At 44.8% G+C, this 23,814-nt stretch overlaps 1 protein-coding gene across 2 annotated transcripts in view; it reads right to left on the reverse strand.

Moving 5' to 3' along the window:
- LOC140467963 (C-type lectin domain family 10 member A-like) overlaps positions 1–23,814 on the reverse strand; it is an 88,679-nt gene that overhangs the window by 64,200 nt on the left and 665 nt on the right. For both annotated transcript variants that reach the window (XM_072564057.1, XM_072564056.1), the window contains exon 2: positions 8,806–8,889. In XM_072564057.1, coding sequence (XP_072420158.1) covers positions 8,806–8,863 — 58 coding nt within the window. In that variant the 5' untranslated portion in view covers positions 8,864–8,889. The remainder of the gene's footprint in view (positions 1–8,805; positions 8,890–23,814) is intronic.

Below are 23,814 nucleotides of genomic sequence, written 5' to 3' on the forward strand. Positions count from 1 at the left end.
GGAGGGGGTCGAGTGAGGGGGAGATTTGACAGAGCTCAGACACATTTGGCAAACCTGTAATTGTCACTTGTATATTACAAGCCCAGAGCTTCACAGACAGGTGGGAAATTAGAATCATAGAATCCCTATAGTGTGGAAATAGGCCATTCTCACCATCAAGTCCATACCGAGCCTCCGAAGCGCACCCCACCCAGACTCCACTACTCTATCCCTGGTAAACCTGCATTTCCCATGGCCAATCCACATGATCTACACATCCTTGGACTGAGGGAGGAAACCAGAGCACGTGGAGGAATCCCACACATTGACATAGGGGAGAATATGCAAACTCCACAAAGACAGTCGCCCGAGGTGGGAATTGAACCCAGGTCCATGGCGCAGTAAGGCAGCAGTGTTAGCCACTGAGCCACCCTCAATCTCCCCAAATATAACATTGTGCCACCTCCAGTGTCACTAGTAAACAAAAGTAAGGAGGGAGAAGCTGTTCCCACTCGTAAAAGGTTCGAAAATAAATGTGCAGTGTTAAGGTGTTTTGTATAAGAAGCAAATGTGAGGTGAGAAAAAAAAACGTTGTCACCCCATGAGTAGTCAGGATATGGGATACACTGCCTGGAAATGTGATAGAGGAAGGTTCAATTGAGGCATTCAAAGACAGCATTGGATGATTATTTGGATAGACCACTTGCAGGGTTCTGGGTTCAGGGTTGGAGAATGATGCTGAGTCATGATGCTCATTCAAATAGTCAGCTTCCGCTTGATGGGCCGACTGGCATCTTCCTGCATCATCACAATTCTGTGATTCTGAGAGGCCCAGGTCAATGCTCTGGGGACGTGGGTTCAAATCTTACCATGAAACTATGAAAGGCCATGGAACCACAGAGTCATAGCTGTTTAAGAACAGAACATTCAATCCATACGATCCCACTGCATTGGGGGCAGAGTTTGCTGCAGTTTACCATCTTGCTTGATCTCTTCTTCAGTAAGGCAAGTCAGTTTGGGATTGGAGTCACCTGCTATCATGCTATGTTTCGTGGTCAGTGAGTCAGTCTACCTTTAACAGATATGATAGTCACAGGTGAGGTGCTAGGAGACTGGAGATTGGCTAACGTAGTGCCACTGTTTAAGAAGGGTTGTAAGGTCAAGCCAGGGAACTGTAGACCAGTGAGCCTGACCTCAGTGGTGGGCAAGCTGTTGGAGGGAATCCTGAGGGACAGGATGTACATGTATTTGGAAAGGCAAGGACAGATTAGGGATAGTCAATATGGCTTTGTGCATAGGAACTCATGTCTCACAAACTTGATTGAGTATTTTGAAGAAGTAACAAAGAGGATTGATGAGGGCAGAGTGGTAGATGTGATCTATATGGACTTCAGTAAGGCATTCGACAAGGTTCCCCATGGGAGACTGGTGAGCAAGGTTGGATTTCACAGAATACAGGGAGAACTAGCCATTTGGATACAGAACTGGCTCAAAGGTAGAAGACCTGGCTCAAAGGTGGTGGTAGAGGGTTGTTTTTCAGACTGGAGGCCTGTGACCAGTGGAGTGCCATAAGGATCGGTGCTGGGTCCTCTACTTTTTGTCAACAAGGACTCAACTACTTTTCATCATTTATATAAATGATTTGGATGTGAGCATAAGAAGTACAGTTAGTAAGTTTGCATATGACACCAAAATTGGAGGTGTAGTGGATAGCGAGGAAGGTTATCCCAGATTACAATGGAATCTTGATCAGATGGGCCAATGGGCTGAGAAGTGGCAGATGGAGTTTAATTTAGATCAATGTGAAATGCTACATTTTGGGAAAGCAAATCTTAGCAGGATTTATACACTTAATGGTAAGGTCCTCGGGAGTGTTGCTGAACAAAGAGACCTTGGAGTGCAGGTTCATAGCTCCTTACAAGTGGAGTCACAGATAGATAGAATAGTAAAGGAAGCGTTTGGTATGCTTTCCTTTATTGGTCAGAGCATTGAGTACAGGAGTTGGGAGGTCATGTTGCAGCTGTACAGGACATTGGTTAGGCCACTGTTGGAATATTGCGCGCAATTCTGGTCTCCTTCCTTTTGGAAAGATGTTAAGAAACTTGAAAGGGTTCAGAAAAGAGTTACAAGAATGTTGCCAGGATTGGAAGATTTGAGGTACAGGGAGAGGTTGAATAGGCTAGTTCTGTTTTCCCTGGCACATCATAGGCTAAAGGGTGACCTTATAGAGGTTTACAAAATCATGAGGAGGATAGATAAGGTAAATAGACAAAGTCTTTTCCCTGGGGTGGGGAAGTCCAGAACTAGAGGGCATAGGTTTAGGGTGAGAGGGGAAAGACATAAAAGAGACCTAAGGGGCAACTTTTTCACACAGAGGGTGGTACGTGTATGGAATGAGCTGCCAGAGGAAGTGGTGAAGGCTGGTACAATTGCAACATTTAAGAGGCATTTGGAAGGGTATATGAATAGGAAGGGTTTGGAGGGATATGGGCCGGGTGCTGGCAGGTGAGACTAGATTGGGTTAGGATAGCTGGTCAGCATGGATGACTTGGACTGAAGGGTCTGTTTCCGTGCTGTCTATCTCTATGACTCTATGCTCCTGGCATCATCATCAGTTCACAGCATGTGGCCTGATGATATAAAGATTTCATCTTACCTGAAATTGCTTGGAGCATTACATTCTACTATAAGTACTCTGCTGTGTTGTAACATCATAAGTTAACATTACTCCAAACACTTGTTTGTCTGAGAAATGTTATATTTGCACAAAATAGTTCTTTGTGAGAAATTTCTGTTGGACTCTTCAATGCCCAGTTTCTTATACTATGGGAGTTAACTTTGGCTTTGCCACCCTGCTGAAGACAAAGGTCGGACCACATACAAGCTGGACTTGTTAAGGATGGTTAACTCTCTTCCTGAAAGGAGAACATTCTCATCACGCCTTTCATTTAAACAAGAGAATTTGGGCTCAACATGCAACAGGACAGTGTGAGAATTTCAAATCCACTTTCAAAAGTTAAGTGGACTTTAAATAAACACACTGCTATGTTGGAAGTTGTGCTCAAATTCTCCCCATTATTCTTCAGACTTGGAGGTTATTACTTCAAAATCCTACCCCCTCCCCCCCCCCCCCCCCCACCCCCTCCTCGATGAACTGCTGGTTTTACAACGCCTGGTTCAGAAATCTCTCAGTTGTATTGTTGCTCATTTATTTAGGTTCAGCTCCAACCGGGAAGCTCTCTGTGGGCCTGTGTGTTTAATGAGTTCCAGATGGTTAAGGCAGGATTCTGAACAATGAGAAACATTTTTAAAATATATATAACTCCTGACTCCTCTCAGTGAGTCACACAGGCTTCCGCTGTTTTATTCAAAGTGCTCCCGTAAAGTTGGTGAGCAGAGGTGGAGGAGGGGAAGTGGGGATGTGAGTGGGAGGAGTTGGAAAGGAGTGGGTAGGGGGAGGAAGAAAACTGGGGGGGGAGGGGACTGGAGTCGGGAAGTGGCGAGAGGGTTTGATGGAGAAAGTGTAGGTGGCATGGTGAGAGTGGCGAATATATAGGGGCAAGGGCTCAGATATTGGGTGGGGGAAAAGTAGGCGGGGCAAGAGAGGGGGGAAGTGTAGAGATGAGCAAGAAGATGTGGAAGGAGGGGAAGGTTAAGTGGAGAGGAGGAGGTGAGGGGGTGAGAGATAGGGAGCTGAAAGGGGGAGGGATAATAGTGCATTGGGGAGGGGAGTGGAAAGAGGCTGCATGAGAAAATTGTCCATGGCAAGAGTGAGGGGAAAGGGATGAACATAGAGAGGGAGTTAATAGGAGAGAGGGAGATTAGGTGGGGAGCAGGATGAGTGGAGACGAGGAGTAGGTGGTGAGTAGGAGAGCAGAGATGGGAACTGTAGGATGGGACAAGCTAGATGCGGGAGGAATATTTCCAATGTTGGTGGAAGTCCAGAACTAGGGATTGAGATGAGGAAGAATTTCCTTACTCGGAGAGTTGTGAACTTGAGGAATTCTTACTATAGGGATCTGTTGAGGCCAGTTCGTTAGATATACTCAAGAGGGCGCTGAGTGTGGCCCTTGCGGCTAATGGGATCAAAGGTTATAGAGATAAAGTGGGAGTTGAACAGTGGAATTGCATGATCAGCTATGATCATACTAAATGGTCAGGCAGGCTTGAAGGGCTGAATGGCCTACTCCTGCTCTTTTAAAAGTTTCTATAAGTAGGTGGTAGGAAGGGTGTTTAGGTGGGGGAAAGGGAGAGTGGGTCAGAGAGAGAAGAATGAGTGGAGGGGGAAATAGGTGGAGGAGAAGGGGAGTAGGTGGGGGAAAGGGATGGATGCAGGAGTGTAGTGGGGTAATGATGGATAGATTTATGGGGGAGTTGGAGCATATGTTCAGCACTGTCCTGAATCTGGGCCACCATGTTCTCTGAGAGTGTCTGGTGTTGTGTTTTGGGCCTCTATCCGCATTGAATTTCAGCAGCCCTGACCGAGAGACTACTAGTCACAGGACTCCAACCTCCCACTTTACCAAATCCTACACTAACTGCCATGCCCACTCAGAGAGGAGTAGGATAAAAATGCAAAGACCGCACGCCACACAAGATAAATCTTCAGCACCAACGTCCTTTACCTTCCTGAGTACGGGTTAATAAAACAAAGAAGATTCCACAGAATACAAAACATGGTTTATTAGAACTAAACTAAACAGAACTCCAAGAGTCCACCTCTCATATTGATCATCCTGAATGTGTGTTTCAGTTTAAACCATTATGTTCTTCTCATAAGAAATAGGAGAAGGAGCTGACCATTCAGCCCATTCAACCTGTGCTGGCATTATAGAAGATCATGGCTGATCTGATTTGTCTAATCTCCAGTAATCCCTAGCTTCTTTGTCAATCCAGCCTCCAACATATTCAAACATCTCACCCTCATACTTTTCTAGAAAGAAGAATTTTGAAGATTAATTGGCCTCTGACAGGAGGAAATTCCTCCTCACTTCAGTCCAAACTGGGGACTCTTTAATTTGATTCTGTTTTAACGCTCCTTGGTGATTGTTGGTTCTTGGCTGTGATATTAAGGATGGGGATTCTCGTCAAGGTTTGGAGATAAGCACCATAATGTGCAAGTCACAACCCTTTCACCACTGACCAGAATGCCAACTCAGACCACATGTCTACAAGTGACCATCAGAGGGATTTTGAGTGTCTTCAGCCCCACCCCCTCAAACTCGAAATAGTACAGGACATATTTGCATTGTTCAGAGAAGGTTCATCAGATTGATTTCAGAGATGAAAGACGTGTTTTATGAAGAAACGTTGAGCAGTTTAGGCCAATATAAATTACCTGGATAAAGGCTTAGAAGGGTGGGTTAGTAAATTTGCAGACGACACTAAGGTCGGTGGAGTTGTGGATAATGACGAACGATGTAGTAGGCACTCAAGTTTAGGGAAAACGAGAGGAGATCTATTTAAGGAATATAAAATACTAAAAGGGATTCACAACCTATCAGGTTAAGCAGTGAGCTCCTATGAGACAGTGAAGAATAGAACAACCCAAAATGAAATGGTGCCAGAGTCTCAGAAAAAAATTGTGCAGCTGACCCACAGACACTGGGCCAATGTGAGAGCACAGTGGTCTGTTATCCAGAGAATATGGACTGCTTTGTCTGCCCCCTGCACCCATAGACCTGGGAACTACTGAATCTAACTCCCATCTGCTGTGAGAGATGGAGCAGTGGGACTGAATTGTCTTTGCAGAGAGCTGGCACAAATGTAATGGGCTGAATGACCTCCTCAGTATTTGAATCTACTCTACGATTCTATCATAAGCTTTCGACAAGCTTTCACTTAATCAGTCTGCAGATTGTGGGAATTGCCTGCAAAACTCTAAGGTTACAACTGTAGATTATTACAAGTTGCCATTCAGCACTAATTGTGAATTTTTAAATTTAAAATTGTTTTTATCCAATCTGTTTAGAAATGTTATAACACATCTCTGGAGCAGATGGGACTTGAACCAAGATCTTCTGACCAGAGATAGTGACACTACTACTAACCATAAGAGCTCTCTCCTAGTTATAAAATTTAGTGCAACCTTCTTGCCCTGGGAGAGACCTCAATGGTCTAGATATCTGAATCATTCCCTCTGTAGTCACACTTTCAACTGCACTGCCTTCTTATTTCTGACCTAATTGTTACGTGGCACAGGGAATAATCCTGAGATTATAACTGCAGACGTTCTGTTTTTCAAATTCCTACAAATCCCTAATTTCCCATTTCTCTTTCTGCTTTTGTCATTTGTACCAAAATGGATCATAATCCCTCGCTGCTCACGCTCTCCCTTTTGAATGTCCTGTGCCCACTCAAAGTGATCCTTGACCCTGGCACCAGGGAGGCAATGTACCATCCTGTAGTCTCACCTACGGCCACAGAAATGCCCATCTGTGCCCCTGAATAAAATGTCCTCTATCACCTACACTTTAATCCTCCCTGCTGTGCACAGAACTAATTTAGTTTCATCGACCTGCCTGCATTTCTTGTTTTCCCTGAGGCCATTCCCCAACAGTATCAACAATGTACCTTCTTTTGAGAAAGGGTACAGCCACAGGGGACTCCTGCACTGCCAGCCCACACTCACCAGTCTTACAATGGTCACCCAGACCTTGCTATTTTCTCAGGAGGAGAAGTTTGGTTAACCCTTGCTCCTTCAGTTTGACATACACGATGCTGAACTGTTTGTCACTGAGCTTTGGTTGAATGGACTAGAATCCACCTCAGAACCCTTTGGAAGATCAAGGAGCTTTTGTCAGCCCTAGTCATTACCCTGGTTCAGAGTGAGGCATAGATCTTATAGAATTATTCTGTTCAGGAAATGATTGTTCATCCCACTGAGCCTCTGCTAGCTCTTTGAAAGATCAATGTAATAAAATCCGCTCCTTAGCCCCAGCCTTTTCTCCCTCCCCAGCAACTGTTTCTCTACATATTAATCCAATTCCCTCTTTGCAAGCCACTGTTGCATTTATTTTCCTTTCTGGCACTGCATTCCAGATCCTAAAATCTCACTGTGTGAAGTCAGTTTCTCCTCATCCCTCTCTCCCACAGACATTTTGGCAATTGTGTCTAATTTGTGTCCTCTATGTTTCTTGAGCCTCCTGCCAATAACATTTTGGCAAGTATTTAAATTTGTTTTTTTCTTTTTCCAAGAACGATGTACCTCCCCTGTGTGTTTGTGTGTTTAGACTTCCAGGCCTTACTTAAAAAGGAGGAATGAGCCTTAAACGGAGGGGAAAGGGAGCTCAGGGCCCAGGCTGTGGCACAAGCATGGGGAGTGGTTGGCAGACTGTAACCCCCTGAGTAAGACTTGGTTTTGTGGCTGAATATCCGACAAGCAATCTCATTGTGCAGGCTTGAGAGTCACTTGGGTGTGGTAGTTGTGTGCCAATGAGACTTGCCTCCAGCTAGAGTTAGGATAGTGGTAAAGGGGAAACCTGAAGGGTTGATGTTGAAAATTTATGAATTTAGCAACTTCCAAATCAAATTCCTCAGTGGTTTCCCCAAACACAGAGCCTTTCCCATGGCCATACACTTCAGGGAATCAAACAGACCATCCTTGAGCCCTCCATCATCAAGTAAGAAGCTAGAGAGTCATAGAGTCCTTTAACACAGAAGAGGCCCTTTAGCCCATTGGGTATGCACTGACCTATCCACACTAACCCACCAACTCTCACCAACTTTTACAGATGTTGCCTGTACTGCAACATAGAAAACATTCTATCTGGATGCATCACAACTTGGTACAGCTCTGGCGTAAGAAACTATGGAGAGTTGTGAACTCAACCCAGTCCACCACACAAGCCAACCTTCCATCTATTGACGCCATCTACACTCTCACTGCCTCAGAAAGGTGGCCATCATCATCAAAGACCTCCTCCCATCCGATCATAATCTCTTCCAACCTCTTTCATCAGGCAGAAGATACAAAAGCTGAAACACAAGTTACAAAAGGTTCAAGAACAGGTTCTTCTCCACTATTAGACTTTTCAATGGACCTCTCAACTTTCAAATCCAGTGCTGATCTTGCTTTTTGTACCCCTTCTTTGCAGGCATAACTTTGTATTCTGAGGAAGTTCTGAGGAAGGGTCATGGACACGAAACGTGAACTCTGATTTCTCTCCCACAGATGCTGCCAGACCTGCCGAATTTTTCCAGTATTTTCTGTCTTTCTTTCTGATTTACAGCATCTGCCGTTCTTCCAGCTTTTATTCTGCATTCATCACTATGTTCTATAATCCTATGATCCTTGTATGGTATGATCTGCCTGTATTGCAAGCAAAACAAAACTTTTCACTGGACCTAGGTACGTGTGACAATAAATCAAAGCAAATCAAAAAATGAATTTCACTTCCAGCACTTGGCTCACATGCATGAATGTTATGACATTTCAGATGTTCATCCAAGTGCTTTTTAAAGATTGTGAGGTTTCCTGCCTGTACTACCCTTTCAGGCAGTGGATACCAGACTGCTACCACCCTCTGGGTGAAAATGCTTTTCCTCAAATTACCTCTAAACCTCAGTGGATGATTACTACATGGTAAAGAGAGCTCTTCTCTCCATAGAGTGTAATGGGCACACAGTCTGTTGCACTGAAGTAAATAGTAAGGCAGATGGTTTGGCACATTTTTTTTTACCAGATTTAACATTGATTTTCCCATTCTCCACACCCAAACCTCCACATTCCTCCAAATTAAAACATTTACAACTCTTCTGTCATTGCCCCATCCTGGTGTGACATCAATCCCTCCCGTGATGTTTCTTTGAAGTATGGACACTTACCTGAGTTCCTGACTTTCATCTTGATGTCTTCCTGATGATCTCCAGCGTCTTTCACCATCTCACTTGTGACAGGAATTGATGACCCTCCATGACAGAAGAAAGGGATGTAAGTTACACTCAACAGCCTGCATTCTCTCCTGACATTATCACACTGGCACTACACCATCACAGTGGTAATATCACGTCATCATTGTCAACATTATAGTGTTACTGTCACATTTTACCACCACACTGTCACCACCATGGTGTCACTGTCATTGTCACCACCACACTGTCACCATCATAGTAGCACTGTCAGTCTGTCACTGTCACCATCACCCTGTTAACATCATGTTATCACAGTCAATATCATTGTGTTACTGTCACACCCTCACCATCATACTGTTACCATCACGTCATCACTGTTAACATCATAGTATTACTGTCACACCATTACCATCATGCTGTCACGATCATGCTGTCACTGTCACACTGTCACCATCCTAGTATCGACAGTCACACCTTCATCATAACACTGTCACCAACATAATGTCACTGTCAACATCATTGTGCCACTGTTAATGTCACATCACACCACCACTCAATTACTGTCATTGTCAGTCTCACTGTCAGTTACCAGCACATCATACTGTAACCACCATAGTGTCACCGACACTCTGTCACCATTATAGTGTCACTATCATCCTGTCACCATCACATTATCACCGTCACACCATCACATTGTCACTCACACCATCATTCTATTACTGTCACACTGTGAATTTAGATCTCTTGCTGACCCACTGCCATTCCTCCAGCCCCATGACCTTGCCCTACTCCATTCTTCCCCAGCAACCAGCTCTGTTCCAACCCCATCACTCTGCTCTATGCCCTGCTTTCACACTTTTAATCATCTAGTTGGGGCCAGAGAACCCATACTCTGTACTTGGTTGGCATTCATTTGGACAACGTGACTTGACATCTGTGCTCTTGGATGTCGGTGCTTTCAGTTTAGAGAGAAATGCCACTGAAGCCCCTGTCCCCAAGCCATGCCATGACATCCAAAATGACCATCAACCTCCTTGTCTGCTCTGCCCCATCCCATGCCCATTGCCACCAGTTAAAATTCCCCCAGCGTTTACACTCTGCAGCAACACTTGGTGATTTGTAACAACAGTGGAGATAGGGGAAATTCTTTCGCCCACCGGTGCCAAATAATCTCCTTGGTTTGGCCAAACATTTGCAAATGACCCCAGTTGTTAATTAGGAAATGAATCCGCCGCCTGCGGGAGGGAAAAATTTAGAGTTTGTGCAGAAGCAGAGAGCACTGGGCCAGTGTTCACTTCAGAGGGAAGCATTCACTTCAGCGAGGGTTCAGGGCAGATGTGAGATTGCTCCCCACACCAAACCAAGTAAGCAAACTGTAAAGCCCAGCTTCAGAGTGCAACCAGTAGCTCCAGGCCAGCACCAATGTCGAGGCTCACGCTCCCAAACAGTAGTCATCAATGTTCTCTCACTAAAGATGGAACATCACCTGGCCTTTGCTAAATATGTTGGATTTGTTCAGGAAAGCTTTGGACTCATTTTCACAAGTTGACCAGATATCCTAAATTAATCTAGTCCCATTTGCCAGTATTTGGCCCATATCTCTCTTTGCCATTTCTATGCACGTACCCATCCAGATGTCTTTTAAATGCTGTAGTTGTACCAGATTCTACCTCAACTGGCAGCTCGTTTCACATGCATGAAAAAGTTGCCCCTTAGGTTCCTTTTAAATCTTTCCCCTCTCACCATAAACCTACGCTTTCCAGTTTTGGACTCTCCTGCCCTACGGGAAAGACCTTGTCTACTCACCCTATCCATGCCCCACATGATTTTATAAACCACTATAAAGTCACCTCTCAGCCTCCGTTGCTCCAGGGAAAACAGCCCCAGCCTGTTCAGCCTGTCCCCACAGCTCAAATCCTCCAACCCTGGCAACGTCCTTGTAAACCTTTTCTTCAGCCTTTCAAGTTTCACAGCACCTTTCCTTGAGGAGGGAGACCAGAATTGAACACAATATTCCAAAAGTGGCCTAACCAATGTCCTGTACAATCACAACATGACCTCCTCACTCCTTTATTCAATGCACTGACCAATAAAGGTTTGCGTACCAAAACGCCTTCTTCACTATCCTATCTACTTGCGACTCCACTTTCAAGGAGCTATGAACCTGCACCCCGTGGTGTCTTTGTTCAGCAACACTCCCTAGGACCTTACCATTAAGTGTATAAGTCCTGCTAAGATTTGCTTTCCCAAAATACAACACCTCGCATTTATCTAAATTAAACTCCATCTGCCACTCCTCAGCCCATTGGCCCATCTGATCAAGGTCCTGTTGTACTCTGAGGTAACCCTCTTTGTTGGCCATGACAGCACCAATCTTGGTGTGATCTGCAAACTTACTAACTGTACTTCCTTTGTTCACATCCAAATCATTTATGTAAATGACAAAAAGCAGTGGACCTAGCACCTGTCCTTGTGGCACACCAATGGTAACAGGCTTCCAGTGTGAAAAGCCACCCTCCACCACCACCCTCTGTCCCCTACCAGTTTAGTGTCTCCTCCCAGTTTTGCTTAGTAACTCAGTCCCATTTAAGTGAGAACTTACACTCTGTCTTATTGGTGAGCTGTGGCCTCCTCCACAAAATCTTACCTCATAGTTCTGCATACTCATTCCCACACTCTCCTCGCTCCATCACTCATTGCTCCACTCTCCCTCCCTCAGTCACTTCACCCCATTCTCCCTTCTTCCATCAATCTTTTTCCAACTTTCACTCCTTTACCCACTGCCCCTCTCTCTATCACACATTTACCCCTACCTCCATCACTCTTTACTCCACTATTCCCTCAGTCATTGTCCATGCTGGAGATTCTGTAAACTAACCAACCAGGCAGATTCTAAGTTTTACACCACACCCCAAAATTACTCTCCATTAACACAGAATGGGTAAAATTGCCCTTGAAAAGGAGCCCACTGCAGGCGATATACTAAATTGCCTCATTGGGCAGAACTTTTGCCTTTCAGATGGAAGGTTGTGGGTTTAAACCCCATTCCAGATTTGAGCACAAATTGCAGGTTGAAGTTTCCAGTGCAATCCTGAGGGAGTGGCACTCAGACAAGATCAGAGCCCTGTGTTAATGTGAGCCATGGTGTGGGGGTGCTGGTGTTGGACTGGGGTGTTCAAAGTCAGAAGTCACACAACAACAGGTTATAGTCCAACAGGTTTATTTGAGATCACAAACTTTCAGAGCACTGCTCTTTCATCAGGTAAAGTGATTTGGGGCAGTGCTCCAAAAGCTTGTGATTTCAAATAAACCTGTTGGACTATAACCTGATCTTGTGTGACTTCTGACTGTGTTAATGTGGATAGTAAGGTTCTCATGGCGCCAATTAATAAAAGACCGTATTCACCTCAGTGAATTACACACACACACACACACAGAAACCGACAGATACACACACACACAGACATGAAGACATAGATGCAGAGTTAACATGTAGACACACCCACACAGACACAGTGAGTTAACGCACACAGTCACATCCAGAAAGCTCACTCATTCAATCTTGCAATGTAACTGCAGCATCCATCTGGAATATCTTGTTTGCAGCAATTCAACCATCTGAATCGAAAAATCATTAACCCCTGGATGGCTTTTAGGTAACGAAAATGAAAATTTAGTTATTGAAAACAAAGCGTTGTGCAGTATTCAATCCAACTTTACAGGGTCTGATTACTTGAAGTGACAGTCTTTGCTATGGGATGCCGATTCCATCAGTTAACTATGCCCCTAATGCAAGATTAGAGTGGTGCTGGAAAAGCACAGTAGGCCAGGTAGCATCTGAGGAGCAGGAAAATCGACGTTTCGGGCAAAATGCCCCCGATGCAGCTACCTCCAGACATTTCTAGTCTCTCCTGACCTCTAAGTTCCCTATTAGATGACAGATTGTTATCTCTGGCTGGGATTATTCAGTCTGCCCACACATTGTATTTGCTAGAACAAAGCAGTGTGCTTTAAAAGCCAGTCTGCAGGGATGGGAAATGGGAAAGGTGGGGCTTATTCTCTCTGGTGAACCTGCATGCTATATGATATTGAGAGTAATTTGCCCTCACACCTCAGCTTCTCCATTTCTGCCGACTCTCATGTGGCCAGCCTTTTACCTAGCAGTTCCAGCTTAGAAAAGGCTATTCGATCTAACTAGTTTTTGCTGCTCCACATCAGCCTCACCTTGCCTCTCCTTTATCTTCCCCTACTATCCTTTCTTTCTGTCCTTTTTGCCCTCATGCGCTGTCCAGTTTCCCTGTAAATGTACTTGTTCACTTCAACTTAATTCATTATGCAATAGCGAGTGCCAAATTCTGACCAGAGGTTGAATAAAGAAGTTTCGCCTGAATCCCTGTTGGATTTATCAGTAAATATTTTACGTGTTGGCTCCCTCATGTCTTATTATCACTTTCTTCAGTCTCCCATTTTTCTCTCTGTTTGCTACATGCTACAGTCTGTTGTCCATCTGCAATTACAGGGTCAAACTGAAAAACGCTTTCACAGTCACAGTCTAAAATAGACAGGCAGGAGGCTAGAGGAACCTAGCAAGCCAGGCAGCACCAGAAGGTGGAGACATCGACGTTTCGGGTGTAGCCCTTCTTCAAGACTGGGGTGGGTGTGGGGAGAGCTGCAGATAAAGGGGGTGACGGGGGCAGGATGGTGAAGTGGGGATAGGTGAAGACAGGTAGAGGGTATGACCTGGTTGGTCAAGGGGTGGAATGAATCCAGTTGGTGGCAGGGAGTAGTGGAAGGGAGGGGGAGGGGCCAGGAAGGGAGATTTGAAATTGGAGATTCGGAGTATAGGCTGCCCAGGCAGAAGGTGAGGTGCTATTCCTCCAAGCTGAGGTGTGGTTGTTGTGGCGATGGAGGAGGCCAAGGATGGTTATGTTGGAAAGGGAGTGGTTGGGGGAATTGAAATGGGCGGTGACTGGCAGGTCCGGTCAGGCCTGGCTGCTATGCTCAGTGAACCGTTCCCTAAGTTTACATTCGGTCTGCCCGATGTAGAGAAGACCACATCAGGAGCACCTGATGCAGTAAACTAGGTTGGAAGGGAGGCAGGTGAACCTCTGTCTCACCTGAAAGGGCTATCTGGGGCCCTGGATGGAGGTGAGGGGGGTAGTGTACCATCAGGTTTTACATCTTTTGCAGTTGCAGGGGAAGGTACCTGTAGGTTTTTGGGGGGCAGGGAAGCATGGCGCAAACCAAGGACTTCTATGTGGAACAGTCTATCTTCAGCAGTTACACTGGCATCACTCCCCACTTTTTCCTCCCCTACATTGATGACTGCATTGGTGTCACCTTGTGCTCCCACAAGGAGGTTGAACAGTTCATCAATTTCACCAACACCCTGACCTTAAATTCACCTGGACCATTTCTGACACCTCTCTCCCCTTCCTGGACTTCTCCATCTCCGTCAACGGTGACTGACTCAACACTGACATTTGCTACAAACCCACCGATCCCCACAGGTACTTGGATTACACCTCCTCCCATCCTGCCTCCTGCAAAAATACTATCCCTTATTCCCAATTCCTCCGCCTTCATCGCATCTGCTCCCTGGAGGACTAATTCCAACACAGAATACACTAGATAGCCTCCTTCTTTTAAAGACCACAATTTCCCCTCCCACGTGGTTGATGATACCCTCCCGTGTATCTAATCCACTTCCCACACCTCTGCCCTCGAACCCCACCCCTCCAACCGCAACAAGGTCCTCACCTTCCACCCCACCAACCTCTGTATACATTGCATCACCCTCTGCCATTTCCTCCACCTACAAATGGACCCCACCACCACCAGAGATATATCCCCCTCATCACCCCTATCCGCTTTCTGTAAAGACCATATCCTTCCCAACTACCTCGCCAGGTCCACACCCCTCAACAACAAACCCTCCCTTACTGGCACCTTTGCATGTCACCACAGGAATTGCAAAAACTGCGCCCACACCTCCCCCCTCATCTCCTTTCAAGGCCCCAAAGGAGCCTTCTACAACCATCAAAGTTTCACCTAAACTTCCACACGTCATTTACTGTATCTGTTGCTCCCGATGCAGTCTCTTCTCCAATGGGGAGACAGGATGCCTACTCGCACAGCGCTTCAGAGAACATCTCCAGGACACTCGTACCAACCAACCCAACTGCTCCATGAACTCTCCCTCCCACTCTGCCGAGAACTTGCAGGTCTTGGGCCTCCTCCATCACTGCTCCCTTACCACCCGACACCTAGAGGAAGAATGCCTCATCTTCCGCCCAGGGTATCAATGATGATTTCACCCCCAGTTTCCTCATTTCCCCTCCCCCCTCCTTACCCCAGTTCCAACCTTCCAGCTCAGCACCATCCTCATGACCCATCCTATCTGTCTATCTTCCTTCCCACCTATCTGTGCCACCCTTCCCTCCGACCTATCACCTTTACCCCCACCTCCATCCACCTATTGCACTCTCAGCTACCTTATCCCCAGCCCCCCCCCACTTTTATCTCCCCACCCTGAGGCTCCAAGCCTCATTCCTGATGAAGGGCTTTTGCCTAAACCGACAATTTTCCTGTTCCTCGGATGCTGCCTGACCTGCTGTGCTTTTCCAGCACCACACTCTTGACTCTAGTTTCTTACCCATTCCAATTTTGCCTCCAAGGAATTTGATGATAAAAGCTGGATTGTTCTGTTGAGAGCTAACATGGATATCTACAATTGTGAGGGGTTTTGATGGAGTGGTTCGGGAAGATAAGATATATTGGTAAGCTAGGTAGTTATCAGAAAGCACAGGTATATGCATCTCTCTGTGCTATTTTGCTTTGGGAGTTCACAGCCAAAGGCCTCAACTGAAAAACACTTCCTCAATAATGCATTAATACGAGCTGAGATTGTGCAGACAGATGGTGAAACCTGAATTGTGATCTTTTAATGGAGGCAATATGAGCTTTTGCCTCTGGCAGCCTCTAATATGAGGAAATGTTTATGTTAACTCCCCTAACATAGGAACTGGACATGGATAATAAAGATTCAAAAACACTCACTACAATTTTTGGTATTTAACATGTTGTTGTGGTTCTGTTTGCCGAGCTGGGAATTTGTCTTGCAAACGTTTCGTCCCCTGTCTAGGTGACATCCTCAGTGCTTGGGAGCCTCCTGTGAAGCGCTTCTGTGCTGTTTCCTCCGGCATTTATAGTGGCCTGTCTCTGCCGTTTCCGGTTGTCAGTTCCAGCTGTCCGCTGTAGTGGCCGGTATATTGGGTCCAGGTCGATGTGTTTGTTTATAGAGTCTGTGGATGAGTGCCATGCCTCTAGGAATTCCCTGGCTGTTCTCTGTTTGGCTTGCCCTATAATGGTAGTGTTGTCCCAGTCGAATTCATGTTGCTTGTCCTCTGTGTGTGTGGCTACTAAGGATAGCTGGTCGTGTTGTTTCGTGGCTAGTTGGTGTTCATGGATACGGATTGTTAGCTGTCTTCCTGTTTGTCCGATGTAGTGTTTTGTGCAGTCCTTGCATGGGATTTTGTACACTACATTGGTTTTGCTCATGTTGGGTATCGGGTCCTTTGTTCTATTTAACATGTACTGCAGTCGCAAGAAGTGAAGTATTCTGCTTGAATCTGTCTCTTCCAATCCACCTCAGCATCCAACATTAGATCTGATGTACATCAGATATAACAGTAAGTGGGTTATACTGCTCATTGGCTGGCTCATTGCTTATGTTTCCTCACAAACTTTACTGGCTCTTGCAGTCTGAACTCACTGTGGTGTTGACAGTAGTTGAAAACATTCCTGACTATCCAGTATAGTCATAGATTCTCATCTTATTGACAGTATGAAACACATTCCAAATGCCAACAAAATCTCAACGTGACCTGTGTTTTACTTGGATTCCACCATGAATCTAGAAAGCCCTGTGAAATCTTCCATTGGGTGGTTATTCATCAACCTGTTCTATGACTTTATATAGTTTTATTCTCTCTGGCATTTAAAGATTACTGAAATCAAGACATGTCTTCCAACTGAATAGTGAAAATGCTTGAGCGTAAAGCATGCAGGAGTGTTCTGCTATTTGGCAGCTCCTAAACTGCATTGTTGCTTGTAGCATTCTCATTTGAAAAACTTTAAGCTTGAGTGTTTTTCCTCCTGAACCATGCAGTTGCACTGGTGTTGGTTATAAATAGTCTTTTTGCAAACATGACTCACTATCTGATAATTAAGTGACATACACCCCAGAGTCGAATTTGAAAGTTATAAGTTGACCACTGACACAGTTTGCCAAAGTCTGACTCACTAACTTTTCCTAAGAACTCTTTTTTTTTGTTCTAGGCTGTTCTTTCACAATAACCTCTTTGTGTGGGTATTTGATTTTTGCTCTCACTTCTGCACATTTTCTGAAAGAGACCTATTCCGTGACCGATACGTTTGGAAGTGATGGCCTGGTGATATTCTCACTTGCCTATTAGTTTTTACCCAGATAACATTCTGTAGATTGAGGGTGAAACCTACCATTTCAGCCAATGGCATTTGAATGTAACAAAAGTCTTGAATTAAGAGTCTAATGATTATCATGAAATGATAGTTAGAAAATCTGTTTCACTTATATCCTTTAGGAGAAGGAACTTCCATCCTTACTTAGTTTTGATTTTTTATTTCATTTCATTTATTGTTGTCATATGTGCTGAAGTAGTTTAAAGTTCTATTTTGTGAGCAGTGCAGGCAGATCATAACATACAAGAACATACAGATCATAGGGCGCTTAAACAGAGCAAGGCATACGAAGTCACATAGGAGGTCACAAAAGCAAGATCAACATTAGATTTGAAATTAGGAAGGTCCATTCAGCAGTTGACTAAGAACATGGAGGAAAGTGTTCTTGAACTTGTTGGTACGTATGTTTGAGCTTTTGTATCTTCTGCCTGACGGAAGAGTTTGGTAAAGAGTATAACCGAGGTAGGAGGGGTCTTTGATGATGGTGGCTGCCTTTCTGTGTCAATGAGAAGTGTAGATGAAGTCCATGGATGGGAGGTGAGCTTGGGTGATGGTCTGGGCTCTGTTCACAATTTTCTGTAGTTTCTTACGGTCCTTGGCACAGCAGCCGCTATACCAAGCCATGATGCACCAAGATAGAAGGCCTTCAATGGTGCATTGCAAAGGTTGGTGAGGACCCTTATGGACATGTCGCATTTTCTTAGCCTCCTGAGAAAGAAGAGGCATTGTCGTGCCTTCTTGACCATTGCATCCAAGTGACAGGACAGATTGTTGGAACTTGACACTCTCAACCCTCTCCACTTCAACTCTACTGATGGAGTTATGGATTTCTTTTTGAAGTCAATGATCAGTTCTGTCATTTTGCTGACATTGAGAGAGAGATTGTTATTCTTATACCACGACATCAAGCATTCTCCTTCTTCTATTCTGACCCGTCATTGTTTGATATCTGGCCGACAATGGTGGTGTCTTTAGTGAACTTGTAGGTAGCATTTGGACAAAATTTGGCTACAGTCATGAGTGTACAGGGAGTGTACAGGGAGTACAATAGGGGGCTGATGTTGCAGTGCACTGATGTTGAGCATTATCGTGGAGGAGGTGTTGTTGTCTACCTTCACTGATTGCGGTCTATGGGTCACAAAGTTGCAGAGAGTGGAGTTGAGACCTAGGTCTTGGAGTTTGAAGATTAGTTTGCTTGGGATTGTAGTGTAGTCAATAAGTAGAAGCTTGGTGTAGGTATCTTTATTATCCAAATATTGCAGGGATGAATGTAGGGCGAGGGAAATGGCATCTACCATGGACCTGTTGCACCAGGAAAGTTGCAAGGGATCAAGGCAGACTGGGAGGCTAGAGTTGATGTGAGTCATGACTAAACTCTCAATGTACTTCATAACTATGCAGGTCTGGTCTAAACTACCCTCTGGGCAATTAGGGATGGGCAATAAAGACTCATCTTGCCAGCAGCATCCAACATCCTATGAATGAATAAAAAAAACTGGCAATAATTATCAACCAACAAAACACTTATCTTGGTGCTGTTTGTGGGAGCCTGCTGTGGACAGATTGCTTCCTGTGTTCCCTACATTAAAATAGTGGCTGTATTTCAAAAAGTGTTCGCAAGATTTTGGAGGCTCTCTTTACCTGGTGGTACTCAAAAAAAAACTCATGCATTTTTCTGACATCCCTGACTGGAGGATGTGCCTCAACTTCCACATTAGAGGTAGACAAGCAGGAGGCTGGAAGAACACAGCAAGCCAGGCAGCATCAGGAGGTGGAGAAGTCAATGTTTCAGGCATAACCCTTCTTCAGGACACTCCGAAACGTTGACTTCTTCACCTCCCAATGCTGCTTGGTTTGCTGTGTTTTTCCAGCCTCCTGTTTGTCAATCTTGGATTCCAGCATCTGCAAGTTTTTTCTTGTCTCACCTCTCATTGGCATAATGCCCATTGAATGATAAACAATGCCAAGTGTAACCTGGCAACTGGCTGAAGTGGTGAGGTCCTAGGCTCTGAACCTTTGACAGGAAATTCTAGACTGCCCTCTGAAGCATGAGAACAGGGCTAGCGAAGCTGTGAGTACTTGCTCCATCCCTGTCGTAATGGTGGAGTGTTGGAAGTGTGGTGGTGGAATGGCTCAAATCGTGAGCAATGTACAGTCAGGTGAGGCCAACATCCACTCACCAAGCTCCTGCCCTGAGAGATCCATTCCCCATGACACTTCAACCTTCATAATACACCTACCCTGAAACCTTTGAATGGACTGCAAACATGAACATCGAGCTATAAATATTTTCCCAGCCACGAGAAGACCAAACAGAATACAAAGGGAACGCTAACTGTTCCTGTATGGGGATGGATTATAAAAATCAGTTTGTCCTGTACTGTATCTTGACGAGATTGCATTAGTATACTGTGTACTGTCTTGATCACTTCACTCAAGGACAGGTGCACTTTAATTAGAAGTATTTCAGAAAAGGTTGGCTCAGGTCACTCCTGGGGATGAGATATTTTATCTTTTGAGGAAAGGTTGAATATATTAGAATTGTAAGTGTGGTAAATTGACTGTGCAGGAAGCACTGAGTTCTGGCAGTCACGTCTTCTACACCTGTACTCAATGGAATTTGGAAGAATGAACAATTATTGAAAACACAAGATCCTGTGGGGCTTAACTGGGTAGGTGTGGTAAGCATGTCTACTCTTGTTGGCGGGTCTAGAATTTGTTGATACAGTTAAAATATGAGTTCTCCCATTTAAGATGGAGATAAGGAGGAATTGCCTGTCCCAAAGGGTCATGAGACTTTGGAATTCCTTGCAGCAGAGAGCAACGGTGCCTGGATCATTGAATATACTCAAGACTGCATTAATATGGTTTTTGATGGATGAGGAAGTTAAGGTGTAGATAGGAAAGTGGAGCTGAAACAACGATCAGATTAGCCTTGATCTAATTAAATGGAACCACAGGCTAGAGGGGTTGAATGGCCTCCTTCAGCCCTAATTCTTTGCTAGTGAAGGATAGTTTGATGGGTCTCTTTGACAGTGAGATGGGTGAGAGGGTTAGCACGGGAAACCTACCTCAGGGATGTGGGGTGCTGTGGAGGAGTTTGGAGAATGGGGAGCGAGGTATCCAAATGCTTGAGGTGTTATGACTGGAATTTCTACATGGAGTGGGAGGAGATCAGATTGATCCCCGAAGGTGAAAGGCAGAAAGAAGGAAAAAAGAACAAAGTGGCAGCTAAGTTTGATTCCCCCCTGCAGGAATGGAAAAAGATCATGAGGTCTGAATGTTGAATTTGGGTGTCTATAATGAATCTTCTATAAAACGAGCCACTGAGTTCACGAGTAGCTTTGGTGATGTTGGACAGCCTAAATTATGAGCTTGACATCTCCCTAAGCCCCTCATACCCCAGCGCACCACTGATCCTCTCTCATGTTGTGCCCAATACCACTTTTTACATCTATCTGCCTTTTTAGTTTAAATAGACCACAAGCTCTGACCACATCTGCATCAAAACTTGTGATATCTCCAGGGTGGGGACACGTTGTGGTTCTCTGGCAGCTGTGTTGAATTCTTGCTCGGTACCTAACCCAGGAGGTGAATGTTTATTGACCTGATTCTAGCTTTGGCTCTTATGCTGGGCCGCTGCTGTAATACTTGAGCTAACTGCAGTTTTTGACTTCTCCTTCAAATTGGTGCTGAGTTTAGTTCGTTTTTGAGAAGATATTTCCCCGGGTGGGGGGGGGGAGGGACAGAGAGAGAGAGAGAGAGAGAAGAATATTGTAGTATGACAGAATATATTTTCCAGAGGTGTGACGGAGGCAGGTTCAATTGCGGCATTCAAGAGAGATGATACAGAAAGAGTGTGCAGGGATATGGGGAAAAGTCAGGAGATTGGAACTAGGTGATAGAGCTGGTGCAAGCACAATGGGCTGAAAGGCTCCTTTGCACCATAACAATCCTGTGATCTCAACCAAAACATGGAAGTATGCACGGACACTTGCTGTCATTATTTACTTCTCCAAATTGTAAGAAATATATCACATGGTCTTCAAGATGACAGGAGTGGCTCTGAGCTCACTAAGACTTGGCTGGTTTAAGAAAAGACTGCATATATGGATAACAACACTGGTCGGTACAATACAGCGGTCTACAAACGCCTATTTGAATAATGTACAGTTCCCACTGTGATGTATAAGTTAACACAGCAGTATCTCCCACTGTCTGTTGTGACATGCACATCTTGGAGGATGACTGACAGCCATGCTTGAGAGGAACACTTAAGACAGAACTTGCCAAAAGATCACTAGTGAATTTAAAAAGGAAGATTTCTGTCCACAACCTTTAAGTGTTAAAGTAACTTAACATAGATTTGGATGGCACAGTGGTCAGCACTGCTGTCTCACAGTGCCAGGGACGCAGGTTCAATTCCAGTCTTGGACAACTGTCTGTGTGGAGTTTGCACATTCTCCCCGTGTCTGCGTGGGTTTCCTCCAGTTGCTCCAGCATCCTCCCGCAATGCAACAATGTGTAGATTAGGTGCGTTGGCTATGCTAAATTACCCATTGTGTTCAGGAATGTGTAGATTAGGTACATTAGTCAGAGGTCCTGATAAAGGGCTTTTGCCCGAAACATCAATTTTCCTGCTCCTCAGATGCTGCCTGACCTGCTGTGCTTTTCCAGCACCACACTCTTGACTCTAATCTCTAGCGTCTGCAGTCCTCACTTTCGCCTAGGGGTAAAATATAATAGAATAGGGGAACGAGTTTGGGTGGGATATACTCTTCGGAGGACCGGTGAGAACTTGTGGTGAAGGGCCTGTTTCCACACTGTAGGGATTCTATGATTTACTGTGGAAGGAGAACTGAGTTCTGACAGTGATGTATCTTCAACTCCTGTTAATTGATTCTGTAGCTGCGTGATGTCACACTCCACTGAGAAAACTCTTTGAAAACTGATGGGCTCAGTTAGGAAGAACAGACAATACTGGAGATGGGAGGAGCAAGATATAGTTTTCAGGACTAAAGGGATCAAAGGGTATGGGAGAAGGTAGAAATGGGGACTAATTTGAATGATCAGTCACGATCATATTCAACAACAGAGCAGGCTCAAAGGGTTGAATGATCTACTTCTGCTCTTACCTTCTCTGCTCCCATACAATTTGTTCATTTTTACTCACAATTAGAAGAGAATTTTCTCCAACAGCTACATCTTTGCAAGACTCCTGCTCCGAAAGAGTTCACATCAGTGAGTGCCCCCCACACTCACTTCCATCTTGGGGAGTGACGGTAATTTAAAGGTATTGGATGAAGTGCATTTCATGGTGGGGAATGGTAAGGGTGCTTCCTCTCGCTTCTGTTAGAGATATGACAAAGTGCTTCTGCGTTTCTTGTGTATCAGTGGGATGGGGGCTAGTGGTTAGGAAGTTTTAAGAAACTCTTGTCCCTTTAAAGGCCCCTTTGAAGTCATTCAGCTGACATAGGATCTCTCTGATCCACACAGCGTCTGGCAGCCAGAACTCTTCCCACTTCTCAAGTTAGAACGAGATGCACTCTCACATATTTTCAGTGAATATGGCAGCTGGTGTGCTGTCCACTGTCCCTCAAAGTCTGTTATTTCACTTCTCTCTTATCTCAACTCCTTTTATATTGGAGTTACAACATGGAACAGCGCAATTGCCACAACCAGCCCATATAAGCATTTACCTTTCACATGTGCAATTAATTCTAAACAAAATGAACAACATCCCCCACCACTGATTGCACACTTTTCATCCATCTATCCAATCAACACAAGTGGCAATTCGACTGCCAATGCCATCACTGTCTTCCTTCGGAGAACAGTGTCGAACCTTTCTGAGAGCTCAAATGCAATATCTCCACTATCTCCATCATTTACATGAATTGGAATATTACAGGAAATGTGCCAGGTTTGTACCAGCATTGATCAGAATATCATGGGCAACATGCCAGGTATCCCTCCCTATACCAGCACAGATTGAAAAACCATTGGCAATATATCAGAATCTCTTCTCTACTGCGCAGACTGGAATATCACCCAGCAAAGTTCCACCTCCACCTATCATTTACACATTTACCTCCCTCCACCCCATTTTCAGCATATTCTTCATCTTTTTGTGGCTATAATCAGTTCAGAAAGAGGGTCACTGGACCTGAAACGCTGACTGTGCTTTCTCTCCATAGATGCTGTCTCAGCTGCTGGGTTTCTCCAGCTACTTCTGTGTTTGTGTCAGATGCCCCTCCCTGTACCAGTGCAGATGAGAATACCTCAGGCAATGTGTCAGATAGCTCCTTAAAAAGTCACATTTATGAAAGACACCCAGCAACATCAACTCTGGATGAGGCAAATTATTCCTGCTCGTGCTCAGTAACTGTTCAGTTAGATACGACTGAAAGCATTTGATTGTTTTAAGTGCTGCCACCAGAAAAATTGATTATCCCAGTCCTTATGTTAAAAAAAACTATT

This window comes from Chiloscyllium punctatum, chromosome 46, assembly GCF_047496795.1.
Source record: "Chiloscyllium punctatum isolate Juve2018m chromosome 46, sChiPun1.3, whole genome shotgun sequence".
In the NCBI taxonomy this organism is placed as follows: domain Eukaryota; kingdom Metazoa; phylum Chordata; class Chondrichthyes; order Orectolobiformes; family Hemiscylliidae; genus Chiloscyllium; species Chiloscyllium punctatum.